Source organism: Coturnix japonica, chromosome 3 (assembly GCF_001577835.2).
Source record: "Coturnix japonica isolate 7356 chromosome 3, Coturnix japonica 2.1, whole genome shotgun sequence".
NCBI lineage: Eukaryota > Metazoa > Chordata > Aves > Galliformes > Phasianidae > Coturnix > Coturnix japonica.
The window spans coordinates 60,356,895-60,379,391 of NC_029518.1; the positions used below are offsets into that span (position 1 = coordinate 60,356,895).

A 22,497-nucleotide genomic window follows, 5' to 3' on the forward strand; every position below is an offset into this window, starting at 1 on the left:
ATAGCTGCTCAGTGAGCAGTGGTTGGGACCAGTACTGTTCTTGTAGGTAACCTGGAAACTTGAGGTAAAACGAGCCAAAATAGAGAAACATCAATTGCTTAAGGTGGATATTTACCTTTGTAAAGGTCAGTCAGGAAAGCTGTTCTTCAGGGCTACCTTACTGCTAATTTGTCACAGCAGACTACTCTAAATTAGACAATTTCTTAATGCTGTAACGTGGATTTTCTTCTTTTAATTCAAGAAACTTAGTTATGCATTTTAAACAGTGTTGAACGCTCAAGAATAACCTGAAGTTACCATTCCACATTCAAAGCACAATTAGAGAAATCTGGTATGAAAGAACAGGTTCTGGGTAACATATGAATACTAGATTCAGACATGGACAGTTCAGAGGTTCTCAGGTCATCACTGCTGCACACGTATCCTCTATCAAAGCAATTGTTATGGGTATCAGCACCACTAGATCTCTGTAAGGCAAAAGTGAAGATGCTATTTCTACAGAACTGCTCACATACAATCTGGAAGTTCCACTGACACTTGCTGCCTCAGCTTAGCAATAAGACTGGTAACCACTACTTTCCCCATCTAGTTCACTATCCGGATTAGTACGTGCCTACTTCATCTTAAGAGGCAAGTTTCACCTTGAACTCTTAAAGTCAGTCTAAGCTTAAATACAATAAATACATGCCAAGGTTAGTTGCATAAAACCAGCAGAAGCAAGAGTAGGCTTAAAATCAGAGCAATATCTTAAATATTTAATGCCGAGATAAAAAAAAATAATAGATTTGATTATGACAAATCTCAAATTTTTGTATTCATGTAGGCATTTTTAGCTTCAAGAGCAGCTTAACGCTTTAATTTGGCTTCCTTGGATACGCTACCTCATTTTAAGCTACTGACATAAACAGTTGAAAGGCATCCCCCCTACAGAGACAGGTGAATTCAGCCAAGGAATTCAGGATAAGGAATACATAAATCTATTTCAAAATTAAATCAACTGGTACCAAAAAGCATGGGAGCGCACGGGGCAGAACTGCTGGATCATCACTACAAACAATTTAAGCAAACTTTTATTGAAGCATTAAGTTGTGGTACAGATATTTTTAAATGATCAAAGTCTAACACCACAGAAATTATGAACACCATACTCCCCCCCATCCTGATCACTCCAGATAGTTCAATAATCCATTCAACAGCTTTCATTTTTATAGCCAAGGCTTATGCTTCTATTTATAAAATGTGTATTTCAGTATTACTTGAAAAGGAAACTCGAAGGACCTCAAGCCAGATGTCAGAGCAGTTGGGACAACATCTAAGAACAAAAACCACTGAAATATTGGTCCTCAGTATTAACACCAAGAAGCATTAGTGCCATTTACAGCATGTACTTGATGACATTGGTAAAGAACATCAACAATACATTTAAAATAAAAAAAGAGTGTTCCAACCACTTGGTTTCTAACCAAGCAGACTTCAGTTTAGAAGCACTAAAAAGCTGCTTCATTTATAAATACGGAAGGAACAAAACAAAAAAACATTGCATCAAACCAGAAAGTCAAAACATTGCAAGGACAAGAGGAAAGAAAAACCCAGGTTCTTAATTAATGTGCTGGTCTCACAGCTGTTAAGATCCGAGTATTTGCAAACACAGCTGAAAGTCTCCCAGCTTTTTAAAAGTCTGCAGTTTAGTCGATACCCATTAATGTGACTTTGAATTACACACTTATTCATGGTCTATGAATAGTGTTCTACTTCACTTCTGTCTGCCCAGGTGTGCCAGACAGCTCTTGTTCTATGCCTCCACTGAATGCCCTCCAGTCACAGTAAGAGGAACCACCATAGAAATTAGGAGGAAAAAACAGATGAGGTCACAACACTCAAATACAACATAAGTCACGTGCACAACAAGGTCACAGGACTGTCACAAGATAGAGGCATTAGCTTTGTTTTTGGAACAACGAAATGAAGTGACACTGAACCAGTGTAGAAGCACTCTTTACAGTCAGAAGTGGTAGCTCAAACGTTTTACTGAGAAGAACCCAAACCAATCAACACGCCAGCCTGGCAAATCCCACTCCTTTGTTAGGCCTACCTGCCAGTGCTCAGGAGCACCAGCTTTTTAGTCATAACTGGTGATTAGGAAAGAAGATGTCTGGTGCCAACACCAACTTGCACTTTGCAAAGCTGTCACACAACTATGCCAAAGCACTTGGATCCTGACTTGCTCTCCCCCATCAAGTCTGACCTTTTCCAAACTCTGTCACTGTGTAGCAATGTGACAGCTTAGGGATGTGGACAGATAAATACCAGCGTTAAGCTAAGACAAAGTTCAACCTGCATTAGTACCTGTACCCAAATGTCTAGAGGTGAAAGACCAGTGCATTAGCCCAGCGCTACAGTATAGCTGAACAGATTCCTATAAAATTATTTAGAGCGTGAAAAGTCAGTCTGATGAAAAAAAAATAAGTCAACCACCACCTGTAGTAGCAAAACAATTTTTAACTGTTTTTAAGAACTTTCTCCAAACACAAAAGTGTTACTTAGGAATCAGTTTCATTAGAAATCGTACAAGTTAGTCAAAATTCATTTTAGACTGAAGTCACAACATAGATGAAAAATCAATGACAATTTAACAAAGAACTGTCCCGGTGAGTAGGTTGAGGTTGAAGCCTAGTGAGGACGAAAGCCTTGTCTGTGGGAAATTTTTGGCGATACCTGGAGAAAAACTACACTGTGTGTAATTCTACCTGAATCATTTTTACAAGTGTTGTTAAGTTCCATACAGTAAGATTTTTCTACATGCACTTCAATTTCACAGCAAGAGTGGCATAGAGTACCTAAACACAGAAGAGAGCATTCATGCAAGATATCTAACTCCTTGATATAATAATGCATACAATTCAAAATGGTTATACTATGATTACACCTAGGGCTTTCCACAGCTACAAGGTGGTGGGAGTGGAAAGCATGGCCCCCTGAATCATTAACTAGAAAGCAACCACCACCTTCTCTATGGGATCTCTTTTTGCGCTTTTTCTTCATTCTTAATCAACTGTGCTGTTGCTGGCGATTCTTCGTAAAACTGGTAAAAACAAAATTGTAATCACTGAACTGAGCAATCTGGTGATCAAGACGTTTAAACCCTTCAATCTTCTGAGCAGAAGAAAACACTGTGCGACATTTAGAGCTCTAGAAAACAAAATGGGAAGTTTACTTTTTACATTTCGCATTAAAAGATAGACTAGCACAATATGTATTCACGAGTTCTTGTGACATCTAACATGTTCTAAGCTCTTGTATGACAGCTGCTCAAAGTTTCAGCCCCAAGCAACCATTCTTCTCCTTATGTAGGGTACTGTTCGTTCATGAATCATTTGCTGACAGCATCACCACCAGCACTTTTACCATACAAAAGTAGAGGCAACTAGATAATACTAGTGCCCCAGTAAAATCATCTCCAGCATTGTGCTTTGTGGCTATATGCATTTCAGGAGCAAACAAACTACTGCATGGGGACTCACCTGATTAACAAAGAGGGTTGTTACAAATTTTCCTGGCTTGAAAACCTCTACAACTTTTCTAATCAGGTCATCATAAGAAGTTTGACTTATGTTTGTTTCAAAACTAACGTAAGAGAATTCTGGTTCTGGAGTGATGTGAATAGTCCAGTAAGTTCCCTGAAAAACAAAAGAAAAAGTTGTTATCACAAAACAAGCAAAACTGAAAATTTATGTTAAGATAAGCAAGTGAGAAACTTACATCCGATTTCATCCCATTCATTGAATACCCACAAGGATTGAACATTGTAGCATCAATAACAGAACCTGGTATCAGGTCACGAATTCCACTCATCTGAAAGAGAAGTTGAAATCACACATCACCATAAGCTTGTTTGTTTAACTCAGAATGAAGATCAATTTAGAATCAGGACACCAGAATTCTTCCCATAACAGATCAGTTTGACATTATGTATCACTGCAGGTAAGCGTGCTTTGTATCTTGTCACTTATCTAGTAAGCACTGAGCTGTATACAAGTTATTGCATACTTTGACACTTAGAGAACCAAACTTCATAGCAGCAAGAAGGTGCAACTTAGAATTACAGTGCATAACTGCATCTGCTACTAAAATGGAAAATGGAGCTTCTAGCCAACCAGTAAACAGCCTTCATTCTGTGGATACATTAATTCTGGAGTGTGTAGTACCTCCTTCTACTCCATGACTAAAGCAAAATCCAAGGGATTCCCCTCACAGTACCTGAACCACAGAAAAATTTCTACAGCAAATATGATAGTGAGAACTTAAGAGCACAAAACCAGATGAAGTTGGTGTATTTTATCAGTGGAATTTGTTCACATCACAGGAATTACTCATTTGGAAAAAAAATATATCAAGGAAAGGAGACAAAACCATCAGGTTATGCTTAGACCTTAATCTCTCCCCACTGCTACACTCAAAACCACCCAAAGAACTTTGTGATTTATCTGTAACTTTAATAGCTAGATACTTTTGCTATTCCTAATCTTCAGTTTAAGTCTTATTTATTGTCACTTTCCTTCTACTCCATCACATTTCTATGCCTATTTTTCCATCCCCCAGAGGAGGAAACTTCCAGTCACCCAAAGCACTACAAATTGCTTTTTCCCATTGACTAAAGTGAGGGCCATTTGACCACCACACCAAAGTTCCAAAGCATTAACCTAATTTTAAGACCTTTCCCAACACAAAGATTGTAAATACAAGTAAAGCACTGCCTAAATTCCACCACCCCCAAACTATTTAGTTTTCAAGCAAACATACACGAGTGACATCATTTGCAGTAACACCATCTTTCATGTAGAACTGGTCCATAACTACTGGGTCAAGCTCACTCATCAGAATTTCCAGTGTCTGATCAGGCTGATTGGATATCCGACTCTCTGGGAAATCCAGGGTGTACAGGTACCTATGTATGATAGAAATCACTTATTTAATAAGTATTATTAGCACCAAGTACAGCTGTGAGCCCCAAAGAAACTCAAATTCTTGTAATACATACCAGCAATCAGAATTCATCCGTCCCATGCAATAAGCTGCTCCATCTAGTCAAGACAAAAAGGCTCCAGTTAACATACCACAGTGGATAGCTTATATAATACTGACCTCACTTCATATTTAAGGATAGTGCCTCTCACAACACACCACGTCACTGATACAGCTAACCACCTGTATCAAATAAGTAGGCATTTAACTTCAGAAGCATTAAGCCAATAGGCAGAAAAACTGGCTCCTTTGGCTGGTCTGAGGACCCAGTTTGGAGCCTACTTAGCAGGCAGTTCACATTATAGCATTAACTGCGCACATACAGATAAGCAAGACTTCCGTGTTTCTATTCGCTGAACACTCAGCACTACAGATTCCATGTTCTCTCAATAACTTTTTCTGCCAGTAGTTAAAAATCAAAGTTCCAGGCTTTAGATTTCATTTAGTAAAATGTTCGAATTAAATCTTTAATGCAGTACAGTGACTCTTCCGAACAGCTTACATTTTTTCTTCACTGTATTGGTTGTTACATTACTACTCTGTAGTACTGCACAACTGCAGTAAGGCTTTCAGAGTCTGTGAGAGCTGGATTTTGCAGACTTATTTACTCTAATCCTGAATATCATCAGTTAAGAGAAGGTGCTACGTGCCAAGCCAAGGAGATTTCAAGTTTGATCTTGGTAAGTGAGTATCAGGAAATTCTTTATAGCTCTTTTATTTGCATGCTGTTGAAGCTTGTGCCAGATGCAGAACTGCAAGATGTGCTAAATGAATGGCCTCAATAGGCTATGTATTATCATGCCACTTGTTGCTTCTCACTTCATATCAACACCTCACACAAGCTGTGCAACCTCACTGTAGTTTCATATGCTTACTTGGGAAAATTTCATTAAGAAACTCCACTTCTTCCTGGAAATTCCTATGTGGGTACTCCTGGTGGGAAGGCTTCATGAAATTCTTACGTGAATAAAAGAAGCTCTGAAAAAAAAAAAAATACATTAGATGTCAAATATATCTGCCTACAACCTAAAAACCTAGAAGCAATTCAGAAAATTTAGTATAAGCTTTCACAGGACATGACTTCTCCACATCAAAAATGCTGCCAGCCATATATTTATTTCTAGCTTCATTAGTAAGCTACAGGAGAGAGCTTATTTCTGAATTGGTTTTCTACAAAAAAAAAAATTTCAATTATTCCAGCGTTGACTACACAGGCAAGAAAGTTCTTCACCTTTAAGTAACCTTAACTCTGCACAGTAGCATTTATAAGGCAGTGATCTTTAAAAGGCAAATAGAAGGCCAAATTCCATAGCAGAGCAAACAGTCATATAACTTCATCTAGGAAGCAAACAACTAAGAAATGTTTGAAATAAATACAAAACGATTTTGAAATATTAATAAGAGGCTTGCTGCCTATTTTAAAGGAGATGCATTTTCAGCACCTTACCTGAATTGAGTCAAACCCACTGTACTCCCTAGCAAGCTCCAACAGGGGAACCAGTGCTTGCAGTAAGAGGGTGGTACCACACGTCTTCAAAATGAAACGTCTCTTGGAGACAAACATGCTACTCTCACTGTAAAAGTGATGAGAAAAATACATTAAACACTTAATACAGAGCAGGAGACAAGGGTTAGGTTTTGGTTCCTACCCCAAGCACATGCATTACTGCAAACAACAATCAGTAAACAAGATGTCAACATGCTTGGCGAACTGATCAAATCAACAAACTTTAGCAAACATATGAGAGCTGCTATGACTTCCTGAAACAATTACTTGCTCTACCTGCATAATATTACATGCTACTGCCCTGCAGGAAAAGAGCTACATGCATGACATGCCCTCAATCTACTCAAGAATCACAGGTGCTGAGAAATGGGTACACAACAGACAAGCAGTTTCTTAATCTAGCTGCAAAATGGAGTTGAACATCAAAAGTCTGACCTCAGCTGAAAGAAAACTATCAAGAAAGTCAGCCCAGAGAAAAGCAAAATCCTTACAGGAATTAATACTATGTCTGGCTGTATCTTCTAAACAATCTGACTACTAGGGAAGTGATAAATCAGCACCTATCCACAGAAAGAGGAAATCACGGGTTATAACCACAGTTCTATGATATGCCTCATGCAGAGGATAAAGTTTACATACTGTTGACTTCTTTAAGCCAGATACAGAACTACAAGCCCACCAAATTGAAGATTAGCACTGATACTACATCCAAAATACTTAGAAGTATATAGCAAGTACTTCCTCAGCAAATAAATGAAGAGGACAAATCTAGCTTGGATAGCTTTAACTCAGCTGAGGGTGCTGTTTAAGAATACAAAGTAAAGGTTGTATTTTACCCAGGATATAGGAGTTTTTTCAGCATTTAATTTTTAAATACAGAGCTTGCAGGTAAAGACTTCAGCACAGTTTTTGACTAATTTACTCTTAACCCAACCTTCCTTTCCAGGCTGCCTTTCAGAGTACAAAAGCTTCAGATTTCGTAATCTGAAGTAAGGCAGAGAATGTAAATGTGTCTGACAAGTTCATGTAGGGAAAAAAAAGCATGAAAGTATTTTCAAGATGAAAACCATATGGCAAAAGACCAACTGCTGTGCAAGGCCAAAATCCCAAGATTTCAGGAAAGACGCATTTTTACAAGTATCCTTTGTGGTAATGCATCATCTGTCTTTAAAGCCAATTTATTGCTAGTTTTTGTTGACCTAAAGCTCACACTTACATGCACTGTCTTGTTGAAGTGTTCCTAACATCTGAATAATTTTTTAATTGGGGACGCTTACTTACCCCAGGATAAAAATCCACATCAGGTACACAAATGCCACAGCAAGTAAAAACTATGCACACTAATAATCACAATAGCATTCCTGCTACTGAACAGAAGCACGATAGCACTATGATTAGGAGGCCTTTGCAAGTTGAAGCTAATAATGACAGGATCTTAACCCAAGATTGGATTATCAGCCAAACATCACTTCCCAACAGCTTTAACAATTTTACCTATTGAGCACCCTAAGCAGCAGCTATAACAGGCTTACCTGAGTACATAAGCTTCCTGCTTGTCAGTTTTTGTCACACTTATGATCAAACAATGCACATTCTCCAGAAGTTTGTCCCACTCAATCCTGTAACAAAATCATAACAAAGTCAAAACAGGTCAAGCTGGAACCTTCTGAAACACCAGATAAAAAAATACCATAAAAAGGATTGTAACTGTCCTAATCCCCTTTCATGCTCTCAGATCCAGCAACTCTTCATGGAAGAACCACGAACCCAGCAGAAGCGCTATTCAATTCTTAGATCTCAATGGCAAAATCTGAGTTTTCCACAGGAACCACTAGCATAATCTGCTGCATGAGTGCAGCTTACAAACAACAGTGCCAAGCCTCTAACAAGGCAGGTATAATGCTATAATGGGATGATAATAGCAGGGTGGCAAAGTCTTCGGCTACAGCAAAGGAAAACAAGCCTAAATGCAGCAACTGCGGGTTCAGAAATGAAGGAAAAGAGCTGTTTACCTTTGGAAAGCCTCAGGTGGGCTGGGACCTCCAGTAAGATACCCTCCTCCCCTTCACTGGCAACCCTTAAATGGGGTCCGCAAGGGAGAAGATTCTGGCTCCCCCACTTGCCGTCAGGTGCAATGCATACACCCGAGCTCCCCTGGGTTGGCCCTGCCTTCCACCAGGTGCTCAATCTCTGCTTAAGACCATGACTTAGCAATTTTGCTACAGCAGGTTAAACATCACATCCTCCATGTAGAAAAAGGAGAAAACTGGATGTTGAAAGTGTACGCTTTAAGTTGAATCTTCACATACTTCCAATTACAGAAGCCAGTGGTAGCCATCAGAGTAATACAACAGTACGTTATCATTAAGAGGTTACATTTGTTCAACTTAGAATCAAGTTGATAACTCTAATGAAAACCAGCCCTAAGAAATACTACATCTTAATGGCCTGGATTCATCTTTGATCAATCTGGATAACAGAATTCCTTTTACTTCTAGAAGATGATGTAGATTCAACATTTGCTACATTTCACTATGACGGTGCATATCAACTCTTGATTGCCATTACTTATTCTGTGAGAAATTCTACTAACAAGCTGAAAATTCAAAAGGCACAAATGAAGCAAAAGAATTTCTAAGCACTCACGATAAGTTACAGACTAAGAAAAAAAAACAACCCTTAACTATTCTGTCGTTTCAGTCTTTTGTCTATTAGTAGAATCCAATACAGCCATAAAATTTGCTACTGAACAGATACAACTTCCCAAGGTTGCAAAACTACAAAGTGGTCAGAGCTTCCCATTTCTCCCTTCCCACAGCATATTCGAACTGTATGTGCTGGATCCTGCTCAGACCTGCTATGAGCTAAGGAATTTACTAACCCCAACATAAAGTTACCCACCAGGTTATGGAGCTGAAGCAACTATGAGAACTAAGACCCAGACCTTTACCAGCTGGTGAAGGGTAAAGAACTCTCCACAGCTGGAGGACTGAAAGAAACGCTATTTTATCCAGTCACCACACAAGCTCCCAGATGAGCTCAGCTGTCCCTATTAACTGTCAGCCTAATCCCCAGGGGTCAGACCTTCTTCCCCTTTGGCACTGCTAAAGCTCGATGGCTGTGCTTCAGGACAAAGCACTCACTGTTAGTTCTAGCAGCAGCGCTGTTCCAGCAGCTCCAAATCTTTCCCCTTAAGGGGAAAAAAAAAAAAAATAGTCAATTTGCTGAAGTGAAACTTCAATGCAAAGCTGAACTTTAGGTTCTCCTATCACCCAGCTGTAGTCCAGATGCTCTTTGCTTCCTAAGCATCCCAGTAAATAAATGCCTCTCATTTCTCCCTCACTTGAGGACGTCTCCTAAACTGAATTCTACACCTTTGCTACTTGAGGATTTTTTCCCCCCAATTATAGTCTGCACTGCACTAAACCAGAAATGCTTAGCTTACAGACCGTATCCTTTTTGTAAGAGTGAAACTATGAGAAATGACTTTAAATGAATCTTCTTCATCTTGAAATCCCTCATGATCAGATACACACCTGATGAACTTGATGAAATCCAATTTTTAATGATCCAGATATTCAAAGTGATTTTTCCCTGCCATTCCAGTTAGTGAACCCTGATGAAATTCTCTTCAGCGACAGGACAGCACAGACTGCTCAAATCTGCAGATGGAACTGATGAGCTCATTTTGACTTCCCTGATACACTGAACTCCACGCCATACTATGGGCTGTGTATGAAAATGCAACCAGTCTCTTTTCATCTTTGAGCAACCAGGTAAGTGCTAAGAGTGAAACTGTGAAGTCAAACTTTATTAATATTGTCCTGGACAACCAGGCTATTTTGGTGAGGACTTCAGGATTTAGTCATCTTGAAGCTACAACGTACCTACATATGTTTGCCAGCTTTAGTATCTTTCCTGTACCATCTTACTGTACTCTTCTTGTAAACTGAACTAGGTGATGTGTTCATTGTATTTGCTATTGCAGAATAACTCCAAATCATCCCAGCAGCACTCCTGCTTATGTCCTGTCTGTCCCTGACGAAACAACACTCAGCCCGATTCTGCAATAATTCTACTCATACACTACCACACATAAGATTTTGTACTTGTACTTAATGGACCTGTATGTATCTCAGACACTGCCAAAGTATAAAACTCTGACTTCAGTGGCTCCTTAGCTGATCAAAATCTCAGCATTGTGCATGCGAATAAGAATTTTCTAAATATCACGGTACTGCAGCAATGGACACTTCAGAAAAATAGCTCCCTTAAGTCTCAGTCGTATTAGTGGAGGAAGATGCAACAATTTTGAGGTTCAAGAGCACAGCAATGAGGGATTGATACAGCATCAATACAGAGTTGCACATTGAATCCAAAGCAAACCATGCAAAGGAAGTCCCTACTTAAGTTAATAGGATAGTCAGCATTTTGGTACTGCAGCGTCAACTGCAGTGGTGTAACATCTTATTTAAAATCTATTAAAGCTTTGCAACTACAGAAAGCACAGCTAACCATGTGCTAAGTGTTTGTGCATTCAGCTTTTACAGAAATGGAGTTTTCTAGATGTTCTGATTAAGGTAGAATCGAGAAAGAGAAAGGCCACAAATTGAGGAATACACAAGATGTCAACCTTGATCCAGAAACACACACAAAATTAACAAAGGGTTGCAGGAGCCAGGATGAGACTTGGCCACATCATGAAGTTTTATGGAGATATTCACCTTATCTATATGCACGTTAAAGCTAAGTGCAGGAAGCAACTACAGAAAGGCCACCTCACTAACATGCTGGATTTGATCCCTATATAATCTACTTGAACACAATGACCTTTTTATTTGACATTTTTCATTGTTTTAAACAGAGCTAGAAAAGAATTGGGATCTCTTTGTACCACATAGTCTAAGTTTATTAAAACAAACTCTTCCTTTAATCTGCAGAATTATTCAAGAGTTTCAAGCTAAGAGACAATGTGTTCTCCGCACACTTAGCATGGAAGCAAAAATTAAGAGATGCCTTTCAATATTATCAGTGCATGTATCACACTCAATGTCACTGTATTCTGAGAAACAAAAAACCTTAAAGTTAATAACTGTGAAAGACTTGAACATGACATGAGCCAACCTCCCCATAAAGGAGCTAAGCACATTAGAAGCCGATACTTGAGTAACATTGATATCCAAGTGATTTCTGTAGCAGGCTTCCATCCACTGCAAGTCCAAAGTGACAAAATCATCTGAGACCAACAACTCATTGTTACGTAAAGTTAGTATTACCCATTCCAAAGCGATCAAATCCTGGCTCTTAATTATCGAACAGCAGACACCCACTGAAGGTCAAAATCTTCTCCAATAGGCAAGCAATGTACATCCTAAGTGTGTGTATATATATACACATATATATACACACACACACACATATATATATACATTCTTGCACAGCTACTCATTAAAAACAAGACAACCGACAGGTGTGTAGCAATCAAAGTAATAACCAATTTTACCTTGTATTTGACTGGTCTTACTTGCTTAAAATCAAGTATTGAGCTATGGACTGATCCCTTTCATTCCCTCCAGCTGTTACCTCCTAAATATTCACCTCATTAACACAGCACAGTTGAGCAGGCAGTATCCTGTCAGTACCCTGATCCAGACCATGGGTAAGTGTAGTGCCCAGACCAAGCCACCAATGCACAGTTATAGATGCTGACTGAATACCAGTGGCAGAGCTGCAACATCACTTTGAATTACTCTGAAACAGGTAGAAGCAGTAAATGCCAACTACTCAAATCACAAGCTTCCTAAAGCATCTCTTAGGAGTTCATGTGTTTCTTCCCTGCAGAATGACAGATGCATGTTAATTCTTATTAAAATTATAATCTAGCTTGTAGATCACTGTTGACTATAGATTTCCTTGACTCATGTACACTCAAGGCACTTCCAACAAGATAATTTTACTTCCACAGTATCTGTGGAGCACGATACCCACACACCCTCTACGTGGTTTTGAAAATAGATACACAAAAACTCCATATATTTCCCTTATCTTAAGCCTAAAACCTTTCCAAGGACGTACACAAACCTGAGTGAAAGACAAGTACCTGAATAGGAAGTCACACCCACATCACAAGCAATTACAGCACAGGCTTTTAGCTAGAAGATCCTGAGCCAACTAGTAAAGATAATAATTCCCAAAAGACTCTTAAGATATTCCAGCCATGGCACAAAAGAGGCCACATACTTTTTAAATGCTGTGTATTGCTATGGTCACAGTTCCCTTATTACTGTTGCTACAGCAACAGTATACAAGGAATGCTGACTTCATACTTCACCTCCAGAGATATTTGAGGGACATTCCTTTGCCTGTTACATCAATGGATAACACATACCTGACACCCAAGATGTTTCAGCACATTAGGACTTCAGCACCTGATGAGCACATTAGGACTTCAGCAGAAGTCTTGCATGCAACCTTTACGGCAAGTTTGAGTCTAACCTTCTCCAGTAGGAACACGCTGTAAGACAGCGACTGTCTGCCATAAGCATCAAGCCTTCCTGCTCTCCTGGCTGAATAAGCAGTCATTAGGAAAGTCATTTCAAGAACAGACCAGTAGCCACAAGTTTAAAGAGGTTTATGAAGTGGCTTATGACAGAACTAACCAAATCCTGAAGTTTCAGCAGTAAGGTAGGAAAATATCCAGTCGCCTTTAATGAAAGTCTCAGCATTCTGCAAGCAATATCACAGTAACAGTGAGTATAAAAGGGCTTGCCTTCTTTTCTTTGCGTGAAGCTATTCTTTAACTAAGAGTTACAAGCAAATATTTTATCTGCCATTCTGAACTAGTCTGCAATAGAGGAAGACTGAATTCTTAGGTAAAGTTCTCCAGATTATCTTTTACATCCACATGAAATAAACTCAAAGAGCAGAGACGGAACCTTACCTCCCTGTACAACCCTGCCTCCCCTGTCGCTGCCCACATCAGGTGCCATAGGCAGCAGTGCTACACTTGTGCAGTCTCCCAGGAGTAAGAGCAAAGGAGGCTCCCAGCCCAGCCTTCCTGCACCTTTGTAGTTTGAAGGAGCATGCAATAACACCACCACATTCTGCAGGACCGTGGGAGTCGACTCAGGCTACAGGGTGTAGTACAAAGCAAGTATTTACAGGACTTGTATCAGCTGCTTGCCTTTGCTGTTGCTTAGCAGTTCTCATCTGGCATAGGCTGAGAATTGCATGGTATCGGTATCATCCCACATTGCTCATGACTGCACTGCTCTTTCTCCGGTTTCTTATCTTGTGTCCAAATACATACAAATTAAAGGTTCAGAAATAAGTATCATCTCGATCTTTTGAATGCTTGAGAGATGGACTCCTAAATACTAGAATCACAGTCTCACAGTCTCATGAGGGTTGGAAGGGACCTTAGAGATCATCGAGTCCAACCCCCGGGATTCGAGCCTCCTGTGTAGCACAGCGGCACTTGTACCAATCCTTAGCCTATGGCTTCAAACTTGTGCACATTCAAGAGCACAGGAAGCCCAGAGGTAGAAAACAGCTGCATTCTCATCTGAAGGCATAAGCCGCTTTCTGTGCTGTGGGGACAGTGAAAATGCTCCTCAGTCACCACAGAATTCCACTCACAGCACGGTCGTCATGTTTTCAGCAAAAGCTCATTTTTATACTTAAAGACTATTTTTAACAAACGTGCTTTCCATAGCACAGTGAGAGCATGCACCAAGTTAACGCAAATGACTAAAGCCACAGAAACGTTAACTTCATTCCATTGCTCAGTGTGAGCGGGGCAGGCAGCTCCAGATGCTTGTCATTATTTCAAGTTCAGGACCTTTTTGCAGAACTGATTGGCAGACAAAGAAAAAGCCCCCACACCTCAACAAATTAAAGCCTGTGTTAATTCATTTTCCTTCTAGTTTTCAGCTGGGACTCTTAACTGAAGGTATTAGAACAATAAATTTCACGTCAGTAACTATTACATGGTAAGAATGCCACGTTGCAACACCGGAGGCCCGGGTTCGAATCCCCCCTGTGGTGCAAGTGGTAGAAGTGCCGCTCTGCTACACAGGAGGCTCGAATCCCGGGGGTTGGACTCGATGATCTCTAAGGTCCCTTCCAACCCACACAAGACTATTATCTATTATTCTCTATAAACAGCCTTGCCCAAAGGAGAAAAAGATATAACTTCTTCATTGACCAGTTCTTGAACCTTTTCCTTAGCAGCTGGCAACGTCCAAAGACTTCAAACTATCTGGTCCCCAGCAAGGGCACACAGCATGGACATTTCTGGCTTTGAATGCCAGCTTAGTCATTCAGCAGATGAATGGCTGGCATTTCACTACTAAGCAGGTACAATACAAAAGGCGAGCTCAACTGGTTGGCAACCTGACTTTAATTTAGCTATTGTTCTACAGCTTCAGCTTTGATTCAAACTGGCTTATTCAATTGCCTTCATGGAATTAGCATAGCAGGGTACAACGCGTTTGGAATGTTCTCATTTGCATCTATCAACTGTAGTGAAGATAATTTAGGTCCAACGTTTCTCAAGAAGGTTGTTAATAAAACTTTGTTTCATGCTAGCAACATATTATCACTGTTCATTATCCCTACACGCAGTTTAACAGCACATCTCAGATGTCACACCTTCCTACCAAAATAGGCAGACAGCTTCAATCAGCATCGTGTATTAAGACCCAATTAACACAGGTGCCTTCAAAGCTCCCTCCCCATTCTGAAACCGTGTTAAAGGCCACATGTTCAATAGTTAGCAGTTTGTATCTAACCTATTAAAATGTTATAGCCATATCTAAACTGTGTGAAGGAGCTGCCCCTGTACTTGCCTTCAATTCCATTAATTTTTACTAAGCAGCTTTAAAAACCAGGTTTTTGCTGGTTTGTACATGGAAGCTTCAGATCACAAATGAAACAGAGCATGAAAGGGTCAATGAAGAAAGCAACAGCAGAACATCTCTAAACTACAAGTTCTGTAGGTTCCAATACCAGCATGTGAATGCAAAATCCAATTTTTGGAAGCTTCCATATTTAAAAGCAGTTAAATATAGCAGAAACCCTGCAGCACCTACAGAACATTTCAGAGCATCTGCAAAACTTTCAGCTAGAATTTGCTCTTCCAGGGTTGCCTGGACACCAGCTGTACAAGTTGAAGCTTCATATTTGCTATAGCTCTTAAAGTAATAACAGGCATATAATCACATCTCAGCATTTCCATGCTAAGCGTATTATTCAAAAAAACACAGAACTTCCTATGCTGTAGTTTCATCCCATTACCCCTAGTCCTGTCCCCACGCACTACTGAAAAGAGACCAGCCTCACCACTATGGCTCCCACACCTCAGGTATTTATAAACCTGGATCAAGTCCCCTCTCAGCCTTCTTTTCTCAAGGCTAAACAGACCCAGTTCCCTAAGTCTCTCCTCACAGGGGAGATGCTCCAGGCCCTTCACCATCTTAGTGGCCCTCCGCTGGACTCTTTCCAAGAGATCCCTGTCTTTTTTGTACTGGGGAGTCCAGAACTGTCAGAGTTCCATGAACAAACTGCCCCGGAGCACCAGGTTGGGGCAAACATCTGTACTACACTGATTCTGACATAGCAGAAACAAAGCTTCTGGTAGCTGTGAGCTACTGACATAAACACACGCATGCACACAGGATGCCCATTATTTTAGGGGAGGCTGTTATCTGCTCACCAGCAATTCAGACCTTTACACAGCTAACTAACACATTTACAAAGGAAATGTGCTGAGAAACGCTGAAACAAAGGGAAAGACAAATAGCACGAGCTGAGTATGCACCTTTGACTGGAGATGCTGCCTCCATTACCATATGTATCCCATACATTCAACACATCACAACATCTCTTCTGAGCATCCCAAAGAAAGACCGCTGGCTAACAGCAACACACAAGTAGATCTGGATATACCACACACACACACACCAGATCCTCTGGGTTCCGTCCCATGACTTCAGTTTCCCTAGACTTACAATGACCTTACAGAAGGGAGTCTTCACATTTGTCTCACATGCCTAAGACAAAACAGCATTTTCAACTGTGTGAACCCAATACATCTGAAACAGGCTGCCCAGGGAGGTGGTGGAGTCTCCTTCTCTGGAGATATTCAGGACCCGACTGGACACCTACCTGTGTGACGTGGTGTAGGGAACCTGCTTTGGCAGGGGGGTTGGACTCGATCTCTAGAGGTCCCTTCCAACCCCTACAATTCTGTGATGTGCATGCAAACCACATTCTCCCTGCAAACCTGCACATAGTCCTGGGCCCACTGTAGGGCACGTAAGCAGATTTTGTTTTCATTTCAGGCTTGCCACAACCATTTTCTGACACTTCCATGGTGCCTGTGCCACACTAACATATTCAGCAGCTCTACGGTTGGACCTCTTACTACAGGGACAGGCATCCCAGTCTACCCAGGCATTTCCCCCTATGAAGTACAGTACTGGGGAGCTACATCACAACCATCCAGCGGCCGCCTCGCCCGGTAGGGTGAACAAGGGTTGAACAAGGTGACCCGTGAGCATCATTGGCGGCATTACCGAGGGCCGGGTTTAGCCACCCCGGGAGGAAAGCCGTTCCCTGCCCCCGAGGCCGACTTAGGAACACGTGTGCAGCCGAAGCCGTGCGGGCCGGGGCCTTTCTTCCTGCCTCGCTGGGTGGCAGTGAAAGAAGCGCACATTCTTCAGATACCCATTGGGTGACAGGCAGGGGCCCACCCCTGCGCGGCGCCCAGTTCTCATTGGCTTGAACTTGTCAATGGGGGGAGAAAAAAAAAAAAAAAGAGAGAGAGGGAGCGATGCAGCGCGCCTGGGAGCAGCGCCAAGAAACTCACGTGTAAGCCGCGGCTCCGGCCACACTTCAGCGGGAGGAGCCCCCCCCGCTCCCCCCCTGTGTCTACCGCGCCGCGGGGCCGCCGGAGGGACCCGCTGTCACACCGACGTGGAGAGCGAGGCCCGACGCCTCAGGGCGCGCGCGCGGCCGCCGCCACCAACGGCTCGGAACCAACCGCCGTCCGCCCGCGCACGGCCATTACCACAACCACCACCACAGCACCACGCCCGGGCCGCTGCCCTCCTCCCTTCCCTCCTTGCCTCCCTCCCTCCCCGCTGCCGTACCTGGGGATGGTGCGGAGGTCTCCGGACCCCTTGCTCTGGTGCGGCTCCTGCGGCGCGGGCTGCTGCCGGGCGAACCACACCTCCAGCAGCTTCTCGGTCCCTTCGAAGAAGTGTGCACCGTTCTCCTTCATGGTGAGACAACTCGGCAACCAACAACCACAGAAATTAACGGCGAGCCTCACCGCCGCCTCCCGGCTCCCGCTCCGTTCCGGGCGGGTTTTCACCTTTCTGGGGCTGTTGTGGCTTTTTTTTTTTTCAGTATTAATTTAGAAAAAAAAAAAAAAAAAAAAAAGGAAAAAAAAGATTTCTTTTTTAAGCGCGGCGGCGAGCGTGTGTGAGAGGGTTACAGTCCGAGCGGGCGGGCGGGCGGTGCGGTTCCTTGTAGTCCGTGTTCCCCTGTTACAGAGAAGAGCGGTGAGCGAGCGCTAGCTAATGTCGCCGGCCATACTGTGTAAGCGACGGGCTGCGCGCACTGCGCCGCTTTTATAGCCCGCCGGATCGCGGGGGCACGCCGCGAGGCTCGGCGCCTGCCATTGGTCGGCTGCAGCTCGGGCCCGCCCTCCCTCTCTTCTGATAGGGCGAAGGGAACGCCCGTCAAAGCTATGCCGGTTCTCTGCCCCGCCCACTGCAGCCCGCCCGCTCAGCCCGGAGGAGCGGGAGCGTGGGGCTGGGGCTCGGCGTGAGGCGGCAGCCGGCACCGCGACTGCGCCCCGGCCACACATCGCCGCCACTAAGCGGGATAGCGGGCTGAGGGCGGCCACCGGAGCCGGGAGAGCCGGGGAAGGGAAGCCGAAGCAGCAGCGTGCTGCAAGGGGACGCCTGCGCAGCCTCGGGGCGCTCCAAGCGACGGCTGTCGCTGTTACTCCGTGAGGGGAAGCGAGGAGTTACCTCAGCGCCCGGCCGTGTCACGGGGCCCTCTGGGGACGTGGGCCGTGCTGCCGGGCTGTGCAGTCCTTTAAAACGTGTTTTCAACACCATGACGATAAGCCCCGCGTTATAACGCTGCGTAACGCAAGGAAACCTCCGCTGTCGAGCAGCCGGAGAGCAGAAGCCGTTTCGCCCCTTCAGGCAGCGGGGGCCGAGGGCCGATGGATGGATGGATGGATGGATGGATGGATGGGCGCTGCCGAGAAGCGCTGGGCTCAGGGGGCGGCCCCAGCGGGTGTCTCTGACCGAGTGTGTGAGTCACAGCGTGAGTCAGCCGGGCGGGAAGCACCCGGGCCCGTCACAAGGTGGTCTGGTCTCAACTACGTGTTGCTGCCTCCTCCGCTGGGCTGCTACGAGCTGCATCTGCGTTAATGACGGCGATTTCATTCTAACAGTAGTTAGTAGCTCGGAATCGTGATCGTTCTTAATGTGCATCGGTTTCTCGAGGCCGCTGGCGTCTCAGCTTCACACACGCTTGTGCTGGCGTAAATACGAGCGAGTGCTTGGGCATGCACGAGAAGTTGCAGGTGGGGAGTGGAGGGCTGCTTGCTCCATACGTGTCTAGATTCCATTGGTTTATAGTGCTTAGGGAAACCACGGATGAGAGGTTGTGAGCCCTGAACAGGCACAGACCCCATTTGTTCTTAATACTATTCCTCCAATCTTTGTACCCACACTAATTCTAAATCCCATTTTCTGTTAATGTTGGTTCCTGGTTTTCAGCAGGGAACTTCTGGTTTCAAGCAGTCTGTGTGATGTTGCTCCAAGCAGACATGTTTTTTCTTATCTTGGGAAGAGTCTCTGATGTCCTGACCCCTGGCTAGAGTTTGGCTTCACCCCTTATATCATGTGCACATCATTTCCAGCATTTCCCAAGGGCCAACCATGCTCTGTCTGCTCCATTTAGCAAGTGCTGTCTGACCTGCCCAAGATAGGCTTCAATTTCTTGTCTGCTGCAAGGCACCAGTCTGAGGAGCCTGTTCCCTAGCCGTGGATGTTAGTTCCTGCTGTTAGGGCACACCAACCATCCATGGGGATCTTTGTAAGGCTCTGCATCGGAGGACACTATTAAAAACAAAAGCAAAAACCAGTTATTTCTTGTATCTAGGAAGCTTCTCTGTGTGAGGGAATAACCAAGAAACAGTGGAAGAACTGGTTTCAAAGTTAGCTGATATGAGGAGAGAAATGAATGAATTGAGGAAAATGAAATGTCAAAAGAATCTGGAAATAAAGACATGCACTTTGACAACAGTAAAAGCAGCGGGGTGATACAGAGTGACTGAAGCCAGAGAGTACGGGTGCAAACACCTAGAGAGAGATCTGTGTCATTGCTGAACACCACGAGAGCCTGCATTGCTGAAAGAAGCAGGGAACACAGGTGGGAGAGAGAAACAAGCAGTGAAAACCCTTCCTTGTGCCTGACAACTGGGCATGAACCAAGCATTGTGTCAGGGACAGGCCGAGGCTTCAGGGAAGACAGAAGGAGATTGTTATGGATTAGAGATGTCCTGTGAGTCATCATTGGAAAGATGGTAGCTGAATTTGTGTTTACAAGTGAGATTACCCAGAGATGGAGAAGGGGCTGAAGGACTAGCAGGTTCAAAGATGTCTGTCCAAAAGAGCTGCACTAATTTAACTACAGCAGTTTTAAAAATGGTTTAATAACATTAGCCACATATTTGATTCTGGAGAAGGGGGGCTCTGGAAGTCAGGAAAGCTCAGACATCATGCTATGATCATGAGACATAGGGCCAAAAATGATTTAGGATCTGGTTTCTTTTCAGCAGTGTGCTGGTGCCACTGGCTTGGAGCATCGCTCTGGTGCCCAGCAAGAATTAGTACATAGTACAAAACTAGTGTAACTGTATCAGCTTGTTTTTGTTACTCGTGTAACCCAGCTAAATAGCCTGCCTGGTTCAGAGTTCAGCATCCAGAAGAGATTTGGGACTGCCTGAAACAGGATGTCTGGCACTGAAGCTGCTCTTCATTTTCACTACCAAGGCAGCTGCTGAACACAGAGTTCACAGAGTTCACATGAAGCAATCTCACCCATACTCTCAAGCTGGGCAACAAATATCATGTCCAGAAAGAAAGAAGAGAAAGTATGAATGCTTAATTGTAAGGAAAGGACAACTATGAGCTCTGTTTTTTTTACCCAGTCTCTTTACACTTTCCCAGTAGCACAAAGGGGCTGTAGAGTTCTTGGAATAATCTCTCTTAAGATTATTTCTTGTGCAGAGGTTTCTTCATTTTGGACAGCTATTTTGGGCTGCTGTGATGATCTGTAGGGTGCTGTGGCAGCAAAGTAATTTGGAGCTGCCAACTTACATGAAAGGCGTCGCCAAGAGTAATGAAGATTCAAATGTGGACTAAAGCTGCATTTACCAGCCTCCCACCCAACACACAGAGCAGACTCGTGGTCACTCTTCATGAAGAACATTCATTGTAGATATGATGTAAAGCCTGATGTTATGCTGTTTCTCTGCAGTCCCGTTGTGTGACCACGAGGAGCCCAAACTGGAGTACTGTGAGGAGAACTTTGCTTTCCTCAAATGTTGTAATGGTTGATACAAAGATGACAAGAAAACAAGTTACTACAGATCAAGTGCGTTCCTTTAGAACACATTGATGACTTTTACGATTCTTTCCCCCATTTTAAAAACCAGAAACATCCACCTCTAGCATGGCCAACCTAGCTCCATTTCTCCATTCCCATTTTGATTTATTTCCCGTACTTTTCAGATTTCTACTTGCAGAGATGACACAACCATGGCCAACTTCACATTTCAGTGAGCCAAAAGTCATGGAACTGAGTTTTGTAGTAAACTTTTCTGCTCATTTTCATTATAGAAGTTCTGAAACAACAGAACAAACAGCAACAACCTTTCCATAAGTTGAGGTGTTTTAGCTCAAAATAGAATTAGCAAGCACCTCATATGCTTATTTCCCATTGAATAAGTTAATCTATTGCCTGCGACCGACAACTATCCTTTCAAATTGAGAAAAACAAATACAAAGAATTGCCCTTTAGTGAAATAATCATAAGTATACCATTGAGGTTTCCCCTACAGTTAGTTCAGATTTAACTGATAGAACTTCCAAATATACTTCTGATACACAGTTTATCTGCTGACTAATGAAAATTGGAAGCTTTGAATCATAGAATCCTTAGAGTTGGAAGGGGTCTTTAAAGGCCATCTAGTGCAACTCCCCTGCAATGAACGGGGACATGCACATCTAGATCAGATTCCCTAGGGCCTGATCCAGCCTGGCCTTGGAAGTCTCCAGGGACAGGGCATCAACTCTATCTTTGATAGCCTGTTCCAGTGCTTCACTACCCACACTGTAAAAGACTTCCTTAAATCTAACCTGAATCTACACTCTTTGACCTTTAAGCCATTTCCCCTTGTTCTATCACCACAGACCCTGCTAAAGAGCCTGTCCCTTAAAAAGTAGTTGGTAGTAGTTTGTGTTCTAGAGCCTCAGGTTGCAAGGTGATGGACTATAAACTCACCACTGCTGGTGTTAGCCAGCCACCTTTAAGGTGGCTAAATTTGTTCCTCTCCATTCATCAGAGTTTACATGCTGTGCTAGTTCCCTTCAGAAATGGAACAGAGGTGGAGAAGATGACGTCTCTTGGACAGACTGCATTAATTTTCCGGTGTTTAGCTCTATCTTTGTACTGCATTTCTCCTTCTCCAACTCCCGCTATTATCTAAACTGTCTTTGCTCCAACCATCAGCCACTGCCGTTGTTAAAAACTGAGGCAAAGTTCTGTTTTTGTTTTTTTTTTTTCATTTGTGAAGTGCAATTTATCTTTTGCCAAGATTATCTTCAATCTTTCTCCCATTCCTACTACATAACAGTGACAGTCCTTTATTGTCTTTT

At 43.0% G+C, this 22,497-nt stretch overlaps 1 protein-coding gene across 1 annotated transcript; it reads right to left on the bottom strand.

Annotated features, from left to right (window-relative positions):
• Positions 1 to 1,034: 1,034 nt before the first annotated feature.
• On the bottom strand, positions 1,035 to 18,143 carry AMD1 (adenosylmethionine decarboxylase 1). The gene is made up of 9 exons (XM_015858608.2): positions 17,683 to 18,143; positions 8,062 to 8,148; positions 6,470 to 6,596; positions 5,898 to 6,000; positions 5,039 to 5,081; positions 4,801 to 4,945; positions 3,760 to 3,852; positions 3,522 to 3,677; positions 1,035 to 3,189 (listed from the first exon to the last, which is right to left on the bottom strand). The coding sequence occupies exons 1-9, from the start codon at positions 17,811 to 17,813 to the stop codon at positions 3,049 to 3,051; spliced, it is 1,026 nt and encodes a 341-aa protein (XP_015714094.1). The 5' UTR covers positions 17,814 to 18,143; the 3' UTR covers positions 1,035 to 3,048.
• Between the last annotated feature and the right edge of the window lie 4,354 nt (positions 18,144 to 22,497).